We start from the raw sequence: 19946 nt of genomic DNA, 5'->3' as shown, positions 1-19946 counted from the left end.
AGTCTTCCAGCACTTCACTGAGTGTGGTTTGCTACAGTGAACTGTCCATTAAAATGGGAAAACCTGCAGTAGTGAATTTCGCAGGTCTAAGCTTCTGATGATAAGATGAAATGTATTTTGGGTTTGTGTTATGATAATAAGTGTTATGCTTAGTTTTATTAAATGGAGTTTATTAAATTGACGTGATAAAGCTGTAGCAAAATATTTTGAAATCTTGCTTGTTTTTGCATGCTTAAACTGCTGAGCACGTTATAGAACTAGTAGATTGCACTTACAAAGCTACCTTCCAATTTTAATCTCTTCTGATGAAGGAAATTAAGGAAAGCAGCACATTTGGAAGTACATAGGGAAGGAGATGGCTCTAGTACCACAGATAACACACAGGAGGGAACAGTGCAGAGCTACGGTACAAGCACCTCTTGCAGTATTGGCGCTGTCTTCAGAGATATCTGGCATGCTGCTTTCTTTTTATCAGGGTTCGTATTTATTCAAGGCTTACATATGTGTTAGATATGCACTATCCCTTTTCTAAATAAGTAAACATTGATGTAATGATTAAACTTTTGTTGATCTAGTTTTTATTCTTAATAGTAAACTCATCTCAGTATTGGAACATGTACTAATGTGTTGTTTCTTGACTTTTGCAAATGCTGATGCAATAATTTTGAAAAGATATTGAATTAACTTTTAGTTAAATTATATTTTGATGTAGGAGTACTCTGTGTGGGCTATCAGGAATGAACCAACTCAGCTTCTCAATTTTAATCCAATGAGAAAATTCGACTCTTTATTACATTAGCAGCTTATTACTCTGAGAGAATGCTTATTGAACTCTATCACTGTCATCAGATCACACTTTCTGAACGAAAAGCCTTCAGGATTCAAATAGGCACAGTGTTTAGTTTATAAATAAACATAAAAAATACATTTTCTAATGATTGGAAGAAACATCTAACCCTGTTACATTCCAGAGCTGTTTTGCAAATGATCGATCTGCTAATCAGTGCTCTGGGCAATTAAAAAGTTTTTTAAAAAAACATTCTGTAGCAGTCTGTGTTCAAGATATGCTATACAGGCAGCATTGAGCGCTATATTTCAGCATTCATTAACAAGAGAAAATATGCTCATAAAATAGTATGAATTTGAGAAAAGGGATACTGCAAGTTATTACATTGATGTTTTGTTGTGCATGCTGCATCTTAAATATGGCAACGCTAACATGTCTGTCATATTTGTGATATGTGCTCTTAACCACCAGTAAAGTTATCTTATGTTATGTTACATTCTGGGAATATGTAGTAGAAACTCTGGAGAAGTTTTTAAAATGTTTAAAAATGTTGCAAAAGGAGAGTTCATTTGACTTTTTCCTGTGTAGGTTAAGCTAGTTTAGACAAACTATGTGTCATAGTAATAGACACCACTGCTGTTCTTTGGGTCTGTATGCATTACTTTCTGGTATGTTTGGAGTGTAATCTTGTAAACTTTTGAATGTTCTCCATTCATTGAAATTACTGATCTGCAATGAGAAGAGGAGTGTTGGAAGATTAATTTTTTTCCTTACCTTCCCTCATACTGGGCTCAGAGTGTTTTCAGTTGAGAAGGGCTGTGTGGGACTTGCTCTAAGGACTTGTTTAAACCATTTAATGAGAGGTAGCGTGTATATATATATATAGATGTTAAGCCTCAATAATGACTACTTAATATATACAGTATCTTTAAAGGATAAAGAGCACAGAGTAACTGAGACAGCTGTAAGTAGCCCTTAGTCATTTGTTACCTCTTCAATTGCAGAGGCACAGTTGTTTGTATGTCTGGAGCCATACAAACTATATCAGGAACTCGTTCAGCTGAAAAATAACGTTTTTTCCCAGGAGATCATGCAGATCAGTTTCTTCATGTAATTTTTTTCATGGTAATGAGAACAGTTTTGTCAGCACTGTGGAATGGCAGAGCGAGGCTGGGAATGAGTGAGCAGGAGCGCAGCGTGGAGTACATTGAGTGCTTTACTTGGTGATGTTGCTGAAGAAAATCTTATGAAACCTCAGTGCAAGGAAGCTGTACAGTGACATCTGTCCTGTTTCTGAAGACATATTTTGAAGCTCTTTAGATAAGCACATTAGAATGTCTCATTAGTGTTTATTTACAGCAGTTTTTCACATATATTAAGCTTTGAGGTACCATTTTCTGGAGTTTTAAATATAGGTCTTAAACACATGGTTTCAAAATTATCCTCAGAAATTATGTTCTTTGCTTTAGGGCAGGATCCTGTGTACCTAGACCATTTACCTACACTCAGGTCATTGGTAATCTGGAACTGTGTATTCAGTAAATATCCTTTTGAATGGCAGAACTCAGTCTGACTAATAAAATATAATTCTAAACTTTAATCCAGCACAGGGGCAATTTAGAAAATACTAATTATTAGTTTCACTGGAAAGGAGGACAGCATCCAAATAGGTAATTTATTCATAACGTAGTACTGATTTGGGACTTCGCTCTCTGTGTGTCCTTACTCTTATTATGGAAAACTTACACTTGTAACTTCTTTAAAAGTTTTGCAGTGTGAACAGGGAGGAGAGTTTTTTTTATCAACCCCAATGAAAATACATGGGAATGGAATACTTGACAGTGAAAATCTACAGTCTTCCAGAAACTTAATTTAAATCTTCCTTAATATTTTCTCTAGCTAATGCATGAATAAGACTGAAAGTCATTCTCGACTTAGCTTTTGCATATGTTCAAGCTTTTTAAGACCTTGGATTTATTCATGGTGTTGTCCTGTCTTGCTCTTAAATACTTTTAGTTCTAGCATGAAATTTTAAAAGTTGATTAATGATGTGTGTATATTCTAGGAAACTATACATTTCTATCAGCTAGGGAAGTATCATTCATGTTTGTTATTGCTGTTTTTTCTTTTAACAGTATAGTGCATGAAAGCCTAAGTTTAAGCCCAAATTTATGCTTTTTCTGGCTTGAGGCTTACACTTAAATTTAGGGATTCTTACAAAAAATAACTTTGGTTTCTACATTAGAAACAAATGAAAGGCTTCAGTCAAGTTACCTGTTTTTCAAAATGAGCCTTAGTTGATATCAGACTAGTATTTGTCTTGCAGTTTCAGCACTTACACATTGCTTGAGTTGTGAAGACCTATCTGAACAAATTATACATGCATACATAATGCTCTTTTTTTCTGTTATCTATTCCTACTCAGCTGTTTGAGGCTACTTCTTCCTAGTAGCTTTCAAGTTTCATGTGAAATGTATAAAAACTTCTCAAATCAAACTTGGAAGAGTTGTCCTGTTACTCCATTCATACAGCTTAGTAACTTGTGGAGTAAGTCCCTCTGACTGGATGTGTGCATGTATGTATGTGCTGAGAACTGCATTCCCTTTTGCACTGTTAAAAAGAAATTTTAAAAAGTGCCAAAAGTATATTTAATGCATTAAAAATTGGCCTCTCTGTTCCTGCTTAATGCACATCGTTTAATATTAGTGCTATTTCCTTAGTACTCACAACTGAGCTTACTGAAACTTATTATTTTACAATGAGTTGCCACTGAAAGGCTGATACTTGCTTTATTCCAGAAGTGGAACAGCAAATTTTTCCATTATAATAGGCTAAGCTTTCTCTTTCTTAATTTGTCTTACCTTCATTAACTTAGTTAAACAATGACATTATGGAGCAGCACAGAAATAAAGTTCTAACATGTTTACTGTTGATAGTTTGACCTTTTTGTCCAAAGCCTCAATAATGTTCTAGATGATCTTAATGGACCTAGAAGATTAAAACTCTCTATGTGAGCTAGCACATTGGTAATCTGCAAACAGCAGGCTTACTAAGTGCTGCTCCACCACAAAACATATGCTAAAGCATCTTGCTGTCTCTTTACCTTTGTAAGCTTATAATAAAAATTAATCCATGCAAATATATAATAACTACAGAAAGTGTTTCTGCTGGTTTTGTACTCATTTAGAAATAAAATTGACTAAGAATTTTGGGAACAGGTCAGAGAATAGTAGGTGAGTTCTATAGCTTCCTACAAGAGCTTCCTGCAAGAGAAGTGGAGCAGCAGTTACTTTGGTTTAAAAAAAAAAAAACATAAATGCTGTTAGCTTTTTTCCAGGAAGGGGTGAGGGAAGGTAGAATGAGACTAAAGATGGGAAAGGAAGATGAAACACCTTGGTAACATTGTCTCTTCTCTTCATTATTTTGTCTGCATTCTAACAGATGAATTGTTCCTTTTTGAAATATTCTATTTTATCCAGCTCTTCCTAGCCATTTTCTGTCTTCAGGTCTCCCCTGTATATGTGGAATACCTTATCTTGGGAGGAATGTGAGGCGACTATCCCAATTCCCCTGATTCGTTTGATGTACATATTAAAGAGGAATTTAATCTTCTGCTGTGTAATCCGAGCTCTCACGGAATGCCTCACTCCTTAAAGAGAAAGGCAATGCATATTACCTCATAGGAGCACAAGATCAATTGAACAGGTTCTTGATAGTTTTATGACCTATGTCCAGAGTTCTACTTTCAATAAAAGTAAAAAAATCTGGAAACTTGATTTATAATACTTTTTTTTTTCCCCACAAGTGTTCTGGGAATCTAACAAACAAAATCTAATAAATACAAGATATTCATTGGTTTTCTGGGTTGGTGGTTGTTTTTTTTTTTTTTTTTTTCCCCTCCCCATATCATTTACTTTGAGAATACAGAAGCTTAAGTGAAGACATGAAGTAGTCTCTGTCGATAAGGTAGCAAGCTGCTATTCCTTTTCATTCCTTCATCGACTGCACTTTCTAATTTGGAAGTGTAATCATCCAAACGTGTGCTTTCAGAAAGCCTTTTTCTGGCATTAGATATTCTTACTGCTACATCTATTGACTAGATAAGAGCCTTGACATCTAGAGAATATTATGGAAGTCTCTTCATGAATGTTAGTAGTCTTAATAATAATACTGAAGCATAATTCATAAACTTATTTTGTGATTTGAAATCAGGTTTAATTAGTGTGTTTGTAAGATACATTGAAATATGTTGCTAAGGGTGTTACTGGATAATACGGAAAAGGGTAAATCACATTCTGTTTAGTAGAGTTGTCAATAAGCAGAGTGTATTTAAACCAACAACATCAACAAATATCTGCGTAGAGTACTAAACAGCATGTTTGTTTGCAGCTTCAGGAAATGGCATACTTGCTTTGAAATAATAACACTTAAACTTTCAGCATACCTCTTTTTTTGCTAAGATAGAATAGAGAAGTTTCTCATATACATTTGAGGCTTGTGGTTCTATTGCCAAAGTTGCTGTGAAGTTTTAGTTTTAAAACATAGATTTCCTTTTCTCTTCTTTCAGTAGCTAATGATGTAATTTTCTTTCAAACACTGACAGTTTCTTTTGTAACCATTTTAGGAAAGGATAATGGTTATTATTTAGAAGATGAAATAGTTACAAATATTGCATCAGATGTTCATATTATTAGTTTGTGGTCATCTTAGTAGTAAAACTAAAACATGGGTTGAGAGGGATAGGCAGGATTTAGACTGGGAAAAAAATTGTGAGAATTGTTAATTTAATACCTATATTTGTTTCAAATATAGATCTAAGAAAGCAAAAAACTCAATAGATAAATCTACTGAGACTGATAATGGCTACGTGTCCCTTGATGGGAAAAAGACAGGTAAAAGCAGTGAAGAATGTACGCAGGCCCATGAGCGTCGATGTGAAGTGATTAAGCCAGAAGAGTTAGGGTGGAGCACTGCAACAGTGAGAGATGCCTTCAACAGTCACAGTCATCACAAAGTAAGTGTGCTTCGTTGCTTTCAAAGCAGGCTTATTAATTTGTCAAATGATATGTGGGGTGTATTTTTACGATACTTTTGATGCATTCTGATCTACTTTATCCTTAAAAATGTTTTTAAAATGAAACTAGGGGTAGGGTCCTGGGGATAAAAATTATGCTACGTCCTCTTATTTCATCCTTATATACCTAGCCTTTCCTTTTTCTTGTAGGAGGATTCTTACTGACATCTAAACATTCTTTGCCATTCTGTATTTCAGTACACAAATTTGTGTGCTGTCTTTTATCTGTGGATTTTTCCAGACCAGCTAAACAAGCTGTACCTTTTCCTTTCTCTCTGATACTCTGGACACAGGTCTGTCTCTGTGCTAAAATGGAACAAATTTTGAATTACGGACTATTTGTAATTTTGAGGTAATTCTGAGCATTTGTCTGTGAATCATCTTCCTTTTTTTCTTTTTTCTTTTTTTTTTTAATTGATCTCTGTAGAAGATGAGGAAAGCACGATTTCCCTCTCAATGAAGTAGGCAGGACTCTCCATAGTCTCTCCATAGTGAGGAATAGGGATGAGATGGAAGCATAAGTGGTTGTGAAAGAAAGCAGAACTTTTAATTTCGCTGGGTCTGATTATTTGCTGGATATCCTATTTTCATCTTACTGTTCTATGGAATAGCTTTTCCAAAACGTTCTTCCTGGCTCTCTTATCTTTGGCATTTGAACATATATTGACTGCCATTGCAGCTCTTGTACTTGACTCTGTCTCGCTAGTATTTACCATCAACGACCAATCATAGCAAGGGTTTTTCCATGATAATATCAAAGGGAAAGGTTATTCTACTAGAAGTCTACAAGTACACATTTTTATAAAGGAAAGGCATTTGTGGATTTCATAGCCAAATTATTTAACAACCCCTTAAAGATCCATATGATTAAGTCAGAATGAAGGTGATGAAGGTTCACCTCAGGGCAAAAACTTCACTCTCTTGCTCCGCAGGAGGTGCTTTCTCAGCAGTGATAGCAACAGAGGTTCAGTTGTCTTTATCAATTCCAAGCATTTTGCCTTCTTGATGAAATTCAACAAATCAAGGATTTTTAAGAAGAAGTAATTTTAAAGCGTTTTAAGTTTCTTTGATAGAATGGAGGACATGTTGTCTGTGTTTAACTTGCTTGGTGAGTATGCATCCACATTAAAGAGAAGTTGGCAGAGGCTAGAATAGGCTCTTCTCTTCTGTCCTTCTTCTCATCTCTTCCTCCAAAGACAATCAATACATTTCGGTGCCACTGCAAAAGGTAGTAGATAAGACACCACAGACTGTTCTACCTGTCCCTCTTTCTCAGCTGTTAAAAAGGTGAAATGACCTGACCTTGAAGCATCTCAGAAAACAGAGTTCATCATGAAAGAGAGAATGCTGTCTGAGTTGCAGGGGGGGGAAAGGATTTGTTGTATTCATAGAGAATAGCTTCACTATTTTTGTCCTTTTAGCATTTCGTTTATGACAGGAAGACTCCAAAGGAAACTTTACAGGGTCCTGTCTGGTGATCTCATAATAAATGAGAATAGACAAAAAAAGTTTTCAACAGCTGAATAATCCTTTGCTGCCCTTTATTCTTTCTGTTACTGTACGGGCTACTTTACTTTAAAATAAGGGAAATGGAAAGTGGAATAAATTAATGATCTGAGTATTCTACATACAATCTGTAGTACTTTATCGTTGGAAGAAGAGGTAAATGTTAACTTTGTACTGTATGTGTTGATAATTCAATGTTATAGTGTCTGCTACCACAATTTTGGTGGGGTTTTTTTTTTTGTTTGTGTGGGGTTTTTTTTTCCTTTTTTTTTTTTTTTTCTTTCCAAATCTTCTGGATATATTGCCTCTAAGCCTTTCTTGGTAGGTTCAATTAAGACAAAATTGCATTTAAAATAATGATGTCAGAATTGTTCTTTAGTATAATATGAATTGTAATTCTATTGTAATACACTGTAATACACTGAGAAATGTGTATTTGAGGTTACAATTTCTATTTAATAATTCCTGCTGTACCACTTAATTTTGACAATTGGAAATGTATTAATATCTGATTTAACTGAGCATAGATAATAATGTTGCAGAAAGAAATTTGATTTCAGTAGTTGAGAACAAGACCTAGTAAGTATGAGTGTATGTCTTACTAATACTATATTTCTTGCACTAGGATACTCACAGGACTGTGACAAATTTGTCAGATGAAGTTTCTAGTGAGGAAGGGCCTGAAACTGGATATTCTTTACGTCGCAATGTAGAACGCACTTCTAGTGATTGTACACTTCGAAACAGGAAATCTCATCATTATAAGAAACACTATCCTCTGGAGGTATGTTCTTTTCCATTGCTGCTTTTCTGTAAATTGTTAAAACCTCTTAGTTTCTTATTGAATAGATATATTTTCCTCAAACCTTTTTTCTCCTATATTGGATTTTGGGAGTCTGTTAATTGGAAGTCATGCTAGTGGGGAACAGGGATTTTTTGGTGTTTTGTTTGTTTGTTTGTTTGTTTTTAATAACAGCGTTTTGAAATTAAGAGGTTTTTATTTAGTTAGTTTGAGCTTCATCCTATTTTTCAATTTGTTGTAAAGAGCCTAAAATGTATTCTATACATCTTGCATCAGGTTATGGCCAACTCTGTTGCTGCCTTTTGACACCAGCTATCTCCTCTGGAAACTTGAGTTGTTACAGAAACATTAGTAATTGGCAATATGCAAATTTTCATTGCTAGTGCTGCTGTTTCTCTCCATTTAGTTAATATTTTTGGATTCACTAGCCTTCTTGTGGAGAAGTCTGATTGACTCTACCTCTGAGTTTCATTCCCTTGTGTTTATTGAAACAATCATTTAAAATATTGTCATGAAATCTCACAAAATGGTTAATGCATAAAAATACTGAAATTTTAAGAGACTTGATGACATCATAGCTTAGAAGAGGGAAATTCATAGATTCCATGTTAGGAAAGTCTTTAATCGTAAGACCTCAGACATTGAAAGAGAAAGGGGGATATGTTACTGCGTTTTTATTTATTTATTTATAATTTTAAAGACATTACGCTCTTTTTTTTGCTAATGGTATGCAACTTAACAGGTATATGGAACTTTTTTTTTAAAGGCTGTATTGCCATTTTTTCACTAGGACTATGAGAAAAGAGTGTAAAGGGTAATTTCAGCCCTGACAGAAGTCCACTTACAGATGGGTTTAATAGGCTAAGCCTCCTGAGTAAGCTTTCTACTTGACATAAGAAATGTCTACTTGATATAAGAAATGTCTCCTTTAGAAGGGTTCAGATATTGCTTTCTCTGATAACAATTGCAAAGCCTTGAAGTTGATGCTTTGCATAAAAACATTATTAGATAATCTTCTCTTCTATTCTTTCATTTATTTCTCACAGGCTTTGGTTAAAAAGATCTAGAAGGCTAATTGGTTTGAGCGTTTAATGCCTTATGAATATTTGGTTTAGGGTAACTGAACAGGTCGATACTTGGAACTGTTTTTTTTCATGTTACAGAAGATGTCTCTTGACTATATACTTGTGCAGCTGGTAGTGCATGACAAGAGGAAGCAGAAAGGCATGATTACAGTCAGGTTTTTTTTCAGCTTAAATATATTTTCTTTTGCATAGAGTGATTCAGAGCTAGAGGAGACTGTGTAGATATCTTCAGAAACTGAAGAGACTAAATTTGCTCCGTGTGTAGCTTTGGCAGTAATATTTTACACTTGTTCCCCGTTTACTTATCTGACTGATGCCATGAAAGAGGAAGCCTTTCTTTGTTGTTACCAACTTGCCTCCCCCACACGATTACAAAGGAAATGAAACAATAGTTTTCAAATCTGTGAAAGCCTTCTTTGTATTTAAAAAAAAAATAAATTAGTGAAGTCAGTGGATATACTCTCAGCTTCTGTCCTACATTTTCTTTTATCTTCATGTTTACTTGTCAACTTAATTGTTGTTTGAGCAAGCTTTTTTAATGTTCTTACTTTATTAACTTCAGGACTCAATGGTACCCAGTAGTGACTGCCTTCTATAAATAATTTTTTTTTTTTTTTTTAAGAAAAAAAATAGTTCAGACTCTTTCTGCATTGATGTTATCCCTCACTTTGTAAAAGAAAGGGAAAGAGTTCAGACCAATTTTTTTCTAAATATTTCTGTACAAATTGCTTACATAAAATACATTAAGCATGATTTTCAGGAAGAACAAAGAACATTTCTTCAGATAGTAATGCATTACAAATCATATTAAATTAGTATGTCTGCTGAAGCACTGCTTGATTATTTTTTCAGTGTAAAAACTTGTGTATATTCTCAAGAGAAACTAGTAGGAAGAAATAAATTTTGTGTTAAGAGGGAACGGAAATTGCTGGAGGATGGCGATGAGTAGGATGGTACTGCTTTTAAGACTGTCTTGCAGGAAATGGATCCTGCTTACTGTAGAAAGTAGTTTAAAGCTCTGCATTCTTCTTCTGAAGACAACATTAGATTGTTTCAAAATCTCCCCATGCATACATATGAATGTCCCAAACTTAATATTTTTCTTTCTTTATCTAAGATACAGGTAACATTTGCACATAATAAGGCATGCTTGTTTCTCAAGTACAATTTAATTAAAATTTTATGTATGAATATGTAGATTACACATATACCTAGCATTAGCTATGTATAGTCTTCCTTATTTTTCCTCTCTGCACCTGATGCATAACTGTCTTCAAACAAGCTCACTTTCTCTTCGTCTTTGAGAAGGTATGTTAGTAGTAACAATGGGGAAACATGATTTGTAGAGGACTGTGAGATTCAATTCCTCTTTTATTACAAGCTCTTACATTTAGATATGTACTTCTGGAACGTATGAAGCTTTCTTCTAAAACTAGTTAAGTTGTGTCCACACTGCCTGCTTGAAAGGCTATTTGAGTGCCTCAGGTCTTAGATGACTAGAAATACCTGTCCCTTCTGCCTCCAGGGCCTCGCCCTTTCTAGAGAAAGAATTCCTTACTGTACAGAGAAGTTAATAAGTAGCTGAAATACTTCAGCTCAAACAACTAGAGACAGAAAATCAAAATGTCAAATTAATTTAAAAAACTTTGTGAATTATGCTTTTCTCACCCTGTCACATTTCTGTATTACAATTTCAGTCTGGTGTATATGGCTTTAAGCCTCACTTGTGTCTTTCGCATTTTCACTAAAATAACGAAGCTGTAAAGTGTTTTAAAAGAGACTTAATTTATAGGTTATAAAATCAGAAGTTTGAGACATAGTTGGAGTCTGTGGCTTGATAATTGCTGTTAAAGTCTGAATTAATGAGTTCTAAAAATCTGTAAAATAGTTATTTCCTTTTAATAGTTAATATGATTTGATTCTTCATTATGTGACCCCCTCCCCAACAAAGCAGAGACCATAGACTGTTACTTGTTTGTACAGTGTCTAAAAATGTGCAACCTCTTAGACACTCCTTCAATAAACACGTAATTCTTTCTGATGAAAAAGATAATGGATTGGAACATAAAAACCAGATAAGCACGGATTCACTAATTTGAACTTTATAACTGTTCTGTCAGGAAACAATGTAGAATGAAAAAGCTGCATTAATTCCAATGCATATTTTAATTTCAGGATACACCTAAATCAGGTACTAGCTGCAGTTCTCGGTGTTCAAGCTCCAGACAAGATTCTGAGAGTGCGAGGCCAGAATCAGAAACCGAAGATGTGCTGTGGGAGGACCTTTTACACTGTGCAGAGTGTCACTCTTCCTGTAGCAGTGAGACAGACGTAGAAAGCCCTCAAGTGAATCCATGTGTGAAGAAAGAATACAGAGATGACCCATTTCATCAGGTTGGTATCCACCAAGTTTTATTTTTTTACACTACACACAAGTTCAATATTATCAGCTTTATCATATGTCAGGAGGCCTGGGAGAGAGACCCTATATTAAATGAAAGTAACAAAGCCAAAGTGATTTGATAGAATTAAAACAAGGAAAATTTGATTTCTGCTACTTGGTCATTAATTTGTCAAATGGGGAGGATATGACAATATACTGAAATAGCCTACAGAATATTTGAGTGTTTGAATCTTAGTTCTAGTTCAGGACAAGTACTGGTTGATTTAAGTTTCCTCTGTGGTAGATGGTTCTGGTTTGTTTTTTTTCTTTCTCTAATGGAATTACTTTTTTGTGAGTGCATATCAGACATCTTTCTGTTTGCTTATATATAAATGTATATATAAAAAAGCAAACAGAAAGATAACATACATAGTATCTAATGTTATATATGTATATATAACATATATATGATGTTACATGGATATATGTCTGAATTCTATTTAGATATATATTTATTTTTATCTTAAAGCTAATAATTTTATTTCCCTTCTTTAATGCTATTCTGTAGCAACATATAGGCAGTCATTTCTGAAAATTTTAGTGTTTTTTGGGTGTTTGTCAGTTGCAGCCTGCCTTGGGTTAATGCTGGACAGAATCCATTGTTAATACTTGATCATTAATGATCATTAATGATCAAGTATTAGTCTTCATTTGATAAAATCTATTCAGATGTCACAGTGCCAGTTATATTTGTAGTACAAGTCTTATCTTTAAATTGCATGTTAGTTGCATTGCTAATTTAAGTAAAGAGATGGAGAGAATGTGAAACATTCTTCTGGATGAACGTGTTATATGTGTTGGTAGTGCATCATCGGTACTAAGGAATGCCATGCAAGAGGTGGTGTTAATGCTAGCTAAGGAAAAGAATTTCAAAGGACAGGCTTTTCACTTCATAACCAGAGTAGGAAATGATGTATTTGTTGATTTTAAACACCCACCCCCCCCCCCCAAAAAAAATCCCCAAAAAACCAACCCAACCAAAAAGAAACCCCACACAAAATAGGTAGCAATTTGGATTTCATGCAGTCTGCTTTTTTGATTTATTTTTAGTTCTTCTTGCTTACATTCCATATGAACACTAAAACAGAAGCCTTACAATAGGGACTTGAATTGCAGTATATGCATGGACTTTGTTTTTCTGCAGTTTAGTATTTTTCTGTTTGATTGTAGATTGTGAATTTTTGAGTTTCAGCTCCTGGTGTTGATACTCCCTCTAGAGGAAGACCTTGGAAATCTGTGATGAAGGAAGTCCTGCAACTAATATTTGCATTGTTTTAATAATATAAATCAAATTTTTTCATCTAATGGAAAAAAAAAAAAGAGAGATAATTGAGTACTTAGCAGAATACACAGATTTCAGATAAATGCTGATATAAATCAAGTAATAAAATAAAAAGCTTTACTTTTAATCAATGTTAAATTAAATTTTAAAAATAATATCACACCCCCCCCTCCAGCACCACCACTTCCAGTAGTTTGATGCACATAGTGCTAGGTGACCAGGCAGAGTTGAGAGCAATTTTAATCACCTGAATGGAAGAGGAGTGAGACAGGGCTGAGGGAAGTATAGAAAAGGCCTCAGCAGAACTTGTTGCCTCAACATTTTTCCAGATCACTTGGCTCTCTCTTTAGAGTAAAGGTGCCTCAGCCAAAAGTGCATTCAGTAGATGAGGCTGGGATTGCTTGGCTTTTGGAGCAGCATGTATTGATTAGACTCCTACTACTGTCTCTGAGTCTTGGCAGATACAGTTAGCATAAGGGGGCCTTTATCCATAACAAGGATTGTGAGGTACGCAAATATCATTAAAAGCAAATAAAAAAAATTGGTGGCCTTAGGCTCAACCTGAGAAGACTACTTTTCAGAATGTTAGGGGAAAAAAATAATAATCAGAAAAATAAAGTATTCCATTAAACATGTGGCAAAATTAAAGATGGCTTATAAGTAGACTTTTGTTTTCATACCGCTCTCTTCTTTGACATGTTTGAGCAAAAAGGAAGCCAATTAATCCTCAACCACAATAACTCAACAGTATTAGAAAATGAAGTATGGGGGAGGAGAGATCTCTGTACTCACAGCTATTTCTTGGAAAAGAAGTGGATGATTTTGAGGAATGTGGTTAACATATAGTAACATATAGTAGAAGTAAATGCTATATAACAATATTTGTGTCAGTCTAAAGTGTTTTTTTTGTCAGCGTATTGACAGGACAATAGATTTTTATCTCTAATGGAATATATTCCGTGTCTTCCCCAGAGTCATTTGCCTTGGATCCACAGTTTGAATCCAGGACTAGAAAAAATAAGTGCTATTGTATGGGAGGGTAACGACTGCAAGAAAGCAGATATGTCTGTACTTGAAATCAGTGGTATGATAATGAACAGAGTGAGTATTCTTTTTATTTTATGCAAATACTGTATTCAGGAGTCTAAGCACTACCAAAAATAAGCTTGTTTTATGTTGTTGGGGGTTTTTCCCCCCCCCTTTTTTTTTTTTTAAAGTATCTGTTATTGCATTATTGTTCCATGGCTTACATCACTCTGATTTACTTGTTACTAACAGATAAAAGAGCTACCAAATCTTAAATGTTGGGAAAATAAAATGTGTTTGCATTGTTAGGTGCTTACTAACATAGCCAACCTCTGTTTTATTGTTCCAAAGTGATATATGCTTTGAATATTCTTATTTATCTCCTTGATTCTGATGAACAACTAATATGTTAGGTTAGGAATATACAGATCTGAGTATTTGGATGCTAAAGTTAAGATTGGAAAAGAAACCTCTCCTTTTTAGTAAACAAACATCTGAAGAGGATGAGTGGGATGTCTCACTAGTCCTCCCTTCTTTTTCCTAGTACTCCTCTTCAGGAAACAGTTGGAAAAGCTTTTAATTGATGTCGTACTCTTTTTCAATATAGACAACATAGGCATTTTGTAGAGTTGAACATAAAATCCTAGCATAGCTTAAGAAAACTATCACTAATTCTGACAAGTTGATACTTAACCATCTCCAACTGGTTAAAAAGCAATGTATTCACAAACTTAGTTCAGATCTCTGTACCTGACTTAGAGACAAGAACAGTTTTGGGTGCAATCCACAGAAGTAAAGTGAACAAAGCCATAGCCAGCACAATAGAACTCCAGTCCTGTCTGCACTGTGAACACTTTGATTCCGTTAGAAAACATACAACCTAAAAGCAAAACACAAGTAGGAGCAGCATACAGGATGTAAGCAACACAGTCTGATTGGCGCACTTTGCTAATTCAGCGTTGAATGACTTTTTAATACAAGAATATGCACTGGAGTCTTTTAACTGCAGTGTTATCTTGTTGGGTTTTTAAATGATTTGTCATATTTGGTTTCTGTGCATTAAATGCTCTTTGAGGACTTCCTTTTTCTTAATAGTAAATTGTGAAGATGCTTGGTTGAAGGTTTCATGTAACTTATCAGGTTATAAAGTATTCTTTGTGATAGTAAGACAGTAACCTTAATAATTTATTTGTTGACTTAACTCCAAATTAATTCCAAAATTAAAAATATACCTTTTTGTCTTTTGGTTTTAGGTGAACAGCTATATACCAGGAATTGGTTATCAGATTTTTGGAAACGTCATAGCTTTAATCTTGGGTTTAATGCCATTTGTCTTTCGACTTTCCCAAGCTAAAGATTTGGAACAGCTAGCTACACATTCTGCCACGGAACTTTGTATGACTGCATTTGGATCAAATGGAGACATTCTGGTTCTCTCAATGGTTATTATAAGTTTTGTGGTCCGAGTGTCTCTAGTGTGGATTTTCTTTTTTCTGCTATGTGTAGCAGAGAGGACATATAAACAGGTACGAACAGCAAACTAAAAGGCTTCATCCAAAGCAAAACAAGGTTTAATGTTTGTATTTTTTTTTACTTTGTGGATATTTTAAACTTGTTTTCTTCAGTGCACTATGATTCATAGATTAATGATGACAAATACTTCAGTGGGGCTTATAGTGTAGGAGATCACTTGGTTGCAATGGACTGAAGTCTCTGTACAGTCTCTGTAGTTAAACCTTTTTTCCTGGAGAGCATTTCTGAGGGAAAAACCTTTACATCTTTTATATCAGATTTCTGGCTCAATGTGTTAACCCAGCTCTTAGTCATGTCCCAGTTTGTCTCAGTTTTCTCCAATGAGAAGGAGTTTCAGTAAAAGAACTCTATAAATTTTCAGTTTGTTCTACCACTGTGTTTCATTCAAAACCTTCAGTTTAATTCAAAACAGTTCAGTCCAGACCCTAGCCAAGAGCCCTGCCTGCTTTGCTGGTAGATCAGTCCCATGGCTGGAGGCTGTGACAGCTGCTGTCTGAAGTAATGCACCTGTTAATTTATTGCTTGCTATTGCAATTTAAACTTTGCAATTTAAACTTAAGAGATTATCAATATCCCTTACTAGCTTCCAAGTATAGATACTTACTCGTATGCAAAAGAAAAATTTTTATACTTTCTTTTCTCAAATTATAGCTAAAATATGTCATCTAATACAGTAGAATAGAATTAACCTGCTTCTAATAATAATTTCTCTTGGTAGGAACTGCTGTGATACAGGTGCTCTCTAATGCAAATGGTTGGCAGGTTTGATTTTCTCCCAAATTTTAAGAGCATAGCACATCTGTTGTCTGAAATTTGAAGAAAGGAACTCAGTGTAGCTAAATTTTGTTTATCATTAGAATATGAAGACTTTTAAAACTTTTTCGTGTATCTCCTCTTTTTAGTAACATGCTACTCTTATTTCTCTACTGTATTAACATATTTTAATTTGCACTGATACATTGTATGTTACTTTGACATATTAAGTGAAGCCTTTTCTCCATTTTCTTTTTAGTGCCCTTGAAAATCAATTAACCGTTAAAGTAATTTTTTTTTCTTCTCTGCAGAGGCTACTTTTTGCCAAACTTTTTGGTCATCTAACATCTGCCAGAAGGGCAAGAAAATCGGAGGTTCCTCACTTCCGCTTGAAGAAAGTACAGAATATAAAAATGTGGCTTTCTCTCAGGTCCTATCTAAAGGTAAAATAATGTGTATTTTTGCTACCACTTTAATATAAACTATCTCATATGCTGTTGATGGAAGGTTGGTATTCTAGTTTGAATTTTTCCTCCTGTGCACTTACCCCTACTGCTGTACGTGTGCCCTATACGCTTCATTTTAATGACTCTGGGCCAGCAGTGTCTGCAGGCAGCCAGATTGTGAGAAAGTAAATCTGTAGTTTTTACCTTGGAGTAAAGTATGAGTGTGTTCAGAGTTGGAGTCGTGTCTTACTAATGCTAGCAGAAAAGTCTCTCAGGTGAATATGTTGGGTAAAAATGACCACTTGTAGTATAATACAGACAACACCTTATTGTGAGAGCCCCACCAGTTAGTGTCATTAACACAGAAGGAATTTATGAAGCAAGACAGTTTATGTGCATATTTGTGCTGTGAGTGTATACGTGCCAGGTGAAGCAAGAAATTATGCCCAAGTATTATCTGTAAGACATTCCGATCCCTGTATTGTATGTTCAGCTCATATTTGAGTAATCTCCTATATTTCTCTAATGATCTTTTCAAGCCAGGGCATTTTGATGATTCTGTGTGAAAGGATCCATATTATCTAACTCAGGGTTGTTTTTTTGTGTCCCCCCCCCCCCCCCCCCCCTTCTATTTTTCTCTCTGCATTGCATAATCCAACTCGGATGAAGCTAGGTTTTTCCCTATTTGGTTTCTATAGAACCAGGTTTTTGGTGAACAGCATCTGACAATCTCTTGTTAGTGGTGGTAATCCCCTTATTTGCATCTATGCTTCTTTCCAACAGCAGTTAAGAAAGGTTAGATGAAATCTGCTATCAATAGTTTTTAGAAGTACGTAAAGGATTATGAAAACAAAGAAGTTATGGTGTGGAGACTGGGGAGTGTGGAAAGCAGGAACTATAAGCACGCAAAATTTTTAATGTAGAGCCCGATCTTAAATTTGAATGATGCATAATTTTAAGAGGAATTGAGGCAATTCATTTACAACACCCCGTGTGTTATGGAAGTATCTGTTGGGGAGGTTGTAAAAAAGAAGTACCCTTTAAACTTTACATTTGAGAGGCTTGTCTCTTTTTTTCTTGTAGTCTGGGTGGGAGGAAAGGAACATAACATCACTTGGACAATAGAATGTAGTTTTGATGCTTTAAAGACTGCGTATGGTAGCATTGTTGTGGAGAGAGTGTCTTGCCTTCTTTCCTCACAACCACGTCTATATGTTCCAACTTTTCTTATGCCACCAGAAACATTTGTATAATTATGTGGCTAAGAAAACAGCAATCAGACAGTGGTCAGAGGCAGGTGCCTAGGGAACTAACCCAACTGAAAAATAACCAGTCCAGAACAGTAATTTTCACCTCCATGTGTTGCTTTACTTGGTTCACTGGGCAGCTCTGTAACGCCTGTGCTAGCACAAGGAAAGGAATGGAGACAAGCAGCTAAGGAGCAGGGCTGCCTTCTTGCAGTGGTGCTGCTGGTATATACTGGCATAGCATTTGTCCAAAATACCCTTATGTATTACCTGTCTGTATATGTGTCCGCCTGTGAAGATGTGAGCTGGGGAATATACACATCTCAAGTCTCGCGCAGGCAAAGCACTCAGTATAGAAGTAGTGCATGCATACCTGCAGTAGTAATTTGCACTTAATTTTTTTCCGTAGTTAAGCTTCCTATCTCTTTCTCCAAGTTTCAAGGTTATATCTCGCATATGTACACCTCCCATTCTTCTCACATTTATAGAGTTAGTAGCATGTCTGGATAACAAAGTTGAGAAATAAATGTCTGTTATAACTTGTACATGTTTCGGTGCAACACAGGATGTTTAATTCTTTAATTAAAAAAAATGAGGAAAAAGTTCAGTGGGTAGAAACATTTCATTGTACCAGTAAGCAAGAAAAAAAAGATTGAAAACAGTGAGGTTGCACCTTTCAAGACAAGTGTGTTTGTTCCCCAGTTTTCCTTCTTGTTCTGGGGGAGAGAATTATATTATTGCTCCTACCACAGTGGGATAGTGATTTGCAGCTACAATTTTTGTGTGTCAAAAAGAGGCAAGTAATGGAAAATACCAACCCTGTGCAATCATATCTTGATATCCTGTTGTGAGCTGGTGTCCAAAAATCTTTTGTTAGCACTGGTTTGATACTTGGGGTTAAAACCCAGTGCCATATTGAATTTGTTATATCAGGGAATGCTGCCTAAATGAAAGCTACTTCACATCATGAAGGAGCTGACTGAACAAGTAGTGAATATTTTCTTTTCTCGTAGTTATCTTTAGATGCTTGCACCTGAATTAATCTCACATGCCTTTAGGGGTATTCAAATGTAGTGATATTATTAGGATCTAATATGGTGTTTGGAACTTGGATTGCCAAATTGTGAGCCATGATGAAACATAGGTTCAAGCTGTGAATCTAACTGGATATGCTAAATATCAACGCTGATTGGGTAGATTTTCACTCACATATATGCATATCCTTTATTTTCAGCGTCGCGGTCCTCAACGCTCAGTTGATGTAATAGTTTCATCTGCCTTCCTACTGACTATCTCAGTTGTGTTTATCTGTTGTGCACAGGTGAGGAAATCTTACTTGTATAGAAACAGCCATGACTTAAATAGTTTTTAAAATTATTTTGAGTGCCTTTTGCATGGCGATTCCTATTAAGTTAAAAGACCGCAGTGAAAAATCAGTAACAGCTGTTACAGCTTTTCAGAAGATTAAGCTCCATTTTGTATTGTTCATTTTATCTACTTTAGAATATTATTCTGTAAGAGCTAAAGAAACTTATAGCATAATTCCTAACATGATATTATTATTATTTTTTAAATCTGTGTCCTCTTTCATTTTCCATCATCGATCTTGGAACACAGGGGGTTTTTTTCTAACATTTTGCATTAGAGCACACCTTTGCAAAGACAGTCGAGATTGACCTTGGTTCATTATTTTTGTGAGAAACAAGATTGTTGGCTATATTAGCCTGCCCTCTAGTGGAATATCTTTTAGTAAGCAAATCTATGTTTAAAGACTATTTTTACTGCTTAAGATTTTTTCCTTGAGCTTCTGTTTCAGAATACAGGGAAGCTTCTGAATGAATTCTGGTTGTACTTTTTTTCCACTTTCTTCCCTAGTTAACACTAATGTGTTTTCCTGGTAGCTAACTATAAATATTTTAATAAGAATATAATTTAGCAGTAACTCTGCTTGGATTCAATTTT

General features: G+C 35.1%; 1 protein-coding gene across 6 annotated transcripts in view; it reads left to right on the top strand.

Moving 5' to 3' along the window:
* The window catches only part of PHTF2 (putative homeodomain transcription factor 2), a 74787-nt gene that overhangs the window by 43165 nt on the left and 11676 nt on the right, over positions 1-19946 (top strand). For 5 of the 6 annotated variants that reach the window (XM_075491209.1, XM_075491191.1, XM_075491183.1 and 2 more), the window contains 8 exons: positions 312-476; positions 5600-5801; positions 7993-8151; positions 11430-11648; positions 13952-14080; positions 15259-15531; positions 16603-16734; positions 19219-19305. In XM_075491209.1, coding sequence (XP_075347324.1) covers positions 312-476; positions 5600-5801; positions 7993-8151; positions 11430-11648; positions 13952-14080; positions 15259-15531; positions 16603-16734; positions 19219-19305 — 1366 coding nt within the window. The remainder of the gene's footprint in view (positions 1-311; positions 477-5599; positions 5802-7992; positions 8152-11429; positions 11649-13951; positions 14081-15258; positions 15532-16602; positions 16735-19218; positions 19306-19946) is intronic. The other variant, XM_075491219.1, reaches the window with a different exon arrangement.

Source organism: Mycteria americana, chromosome 1 (assembly GCF_035582795.1).
Source record: "Mycteria americana isolate JAX WOST 10 ecotype Jacksonville Zoo and Gardens chromosome 1, USCA_MyAme_1.0, whole genome shotgun sequence".
Lineage (NCBI taxonomy): Eukaryota > Metazoa > Chordata > Aves > Ciconiiformes > Ciconiidae > Mycteria > Mycteria americana.
This window is presented reverse-complemented; position numbering and strand designations above follow the sequence as displayed.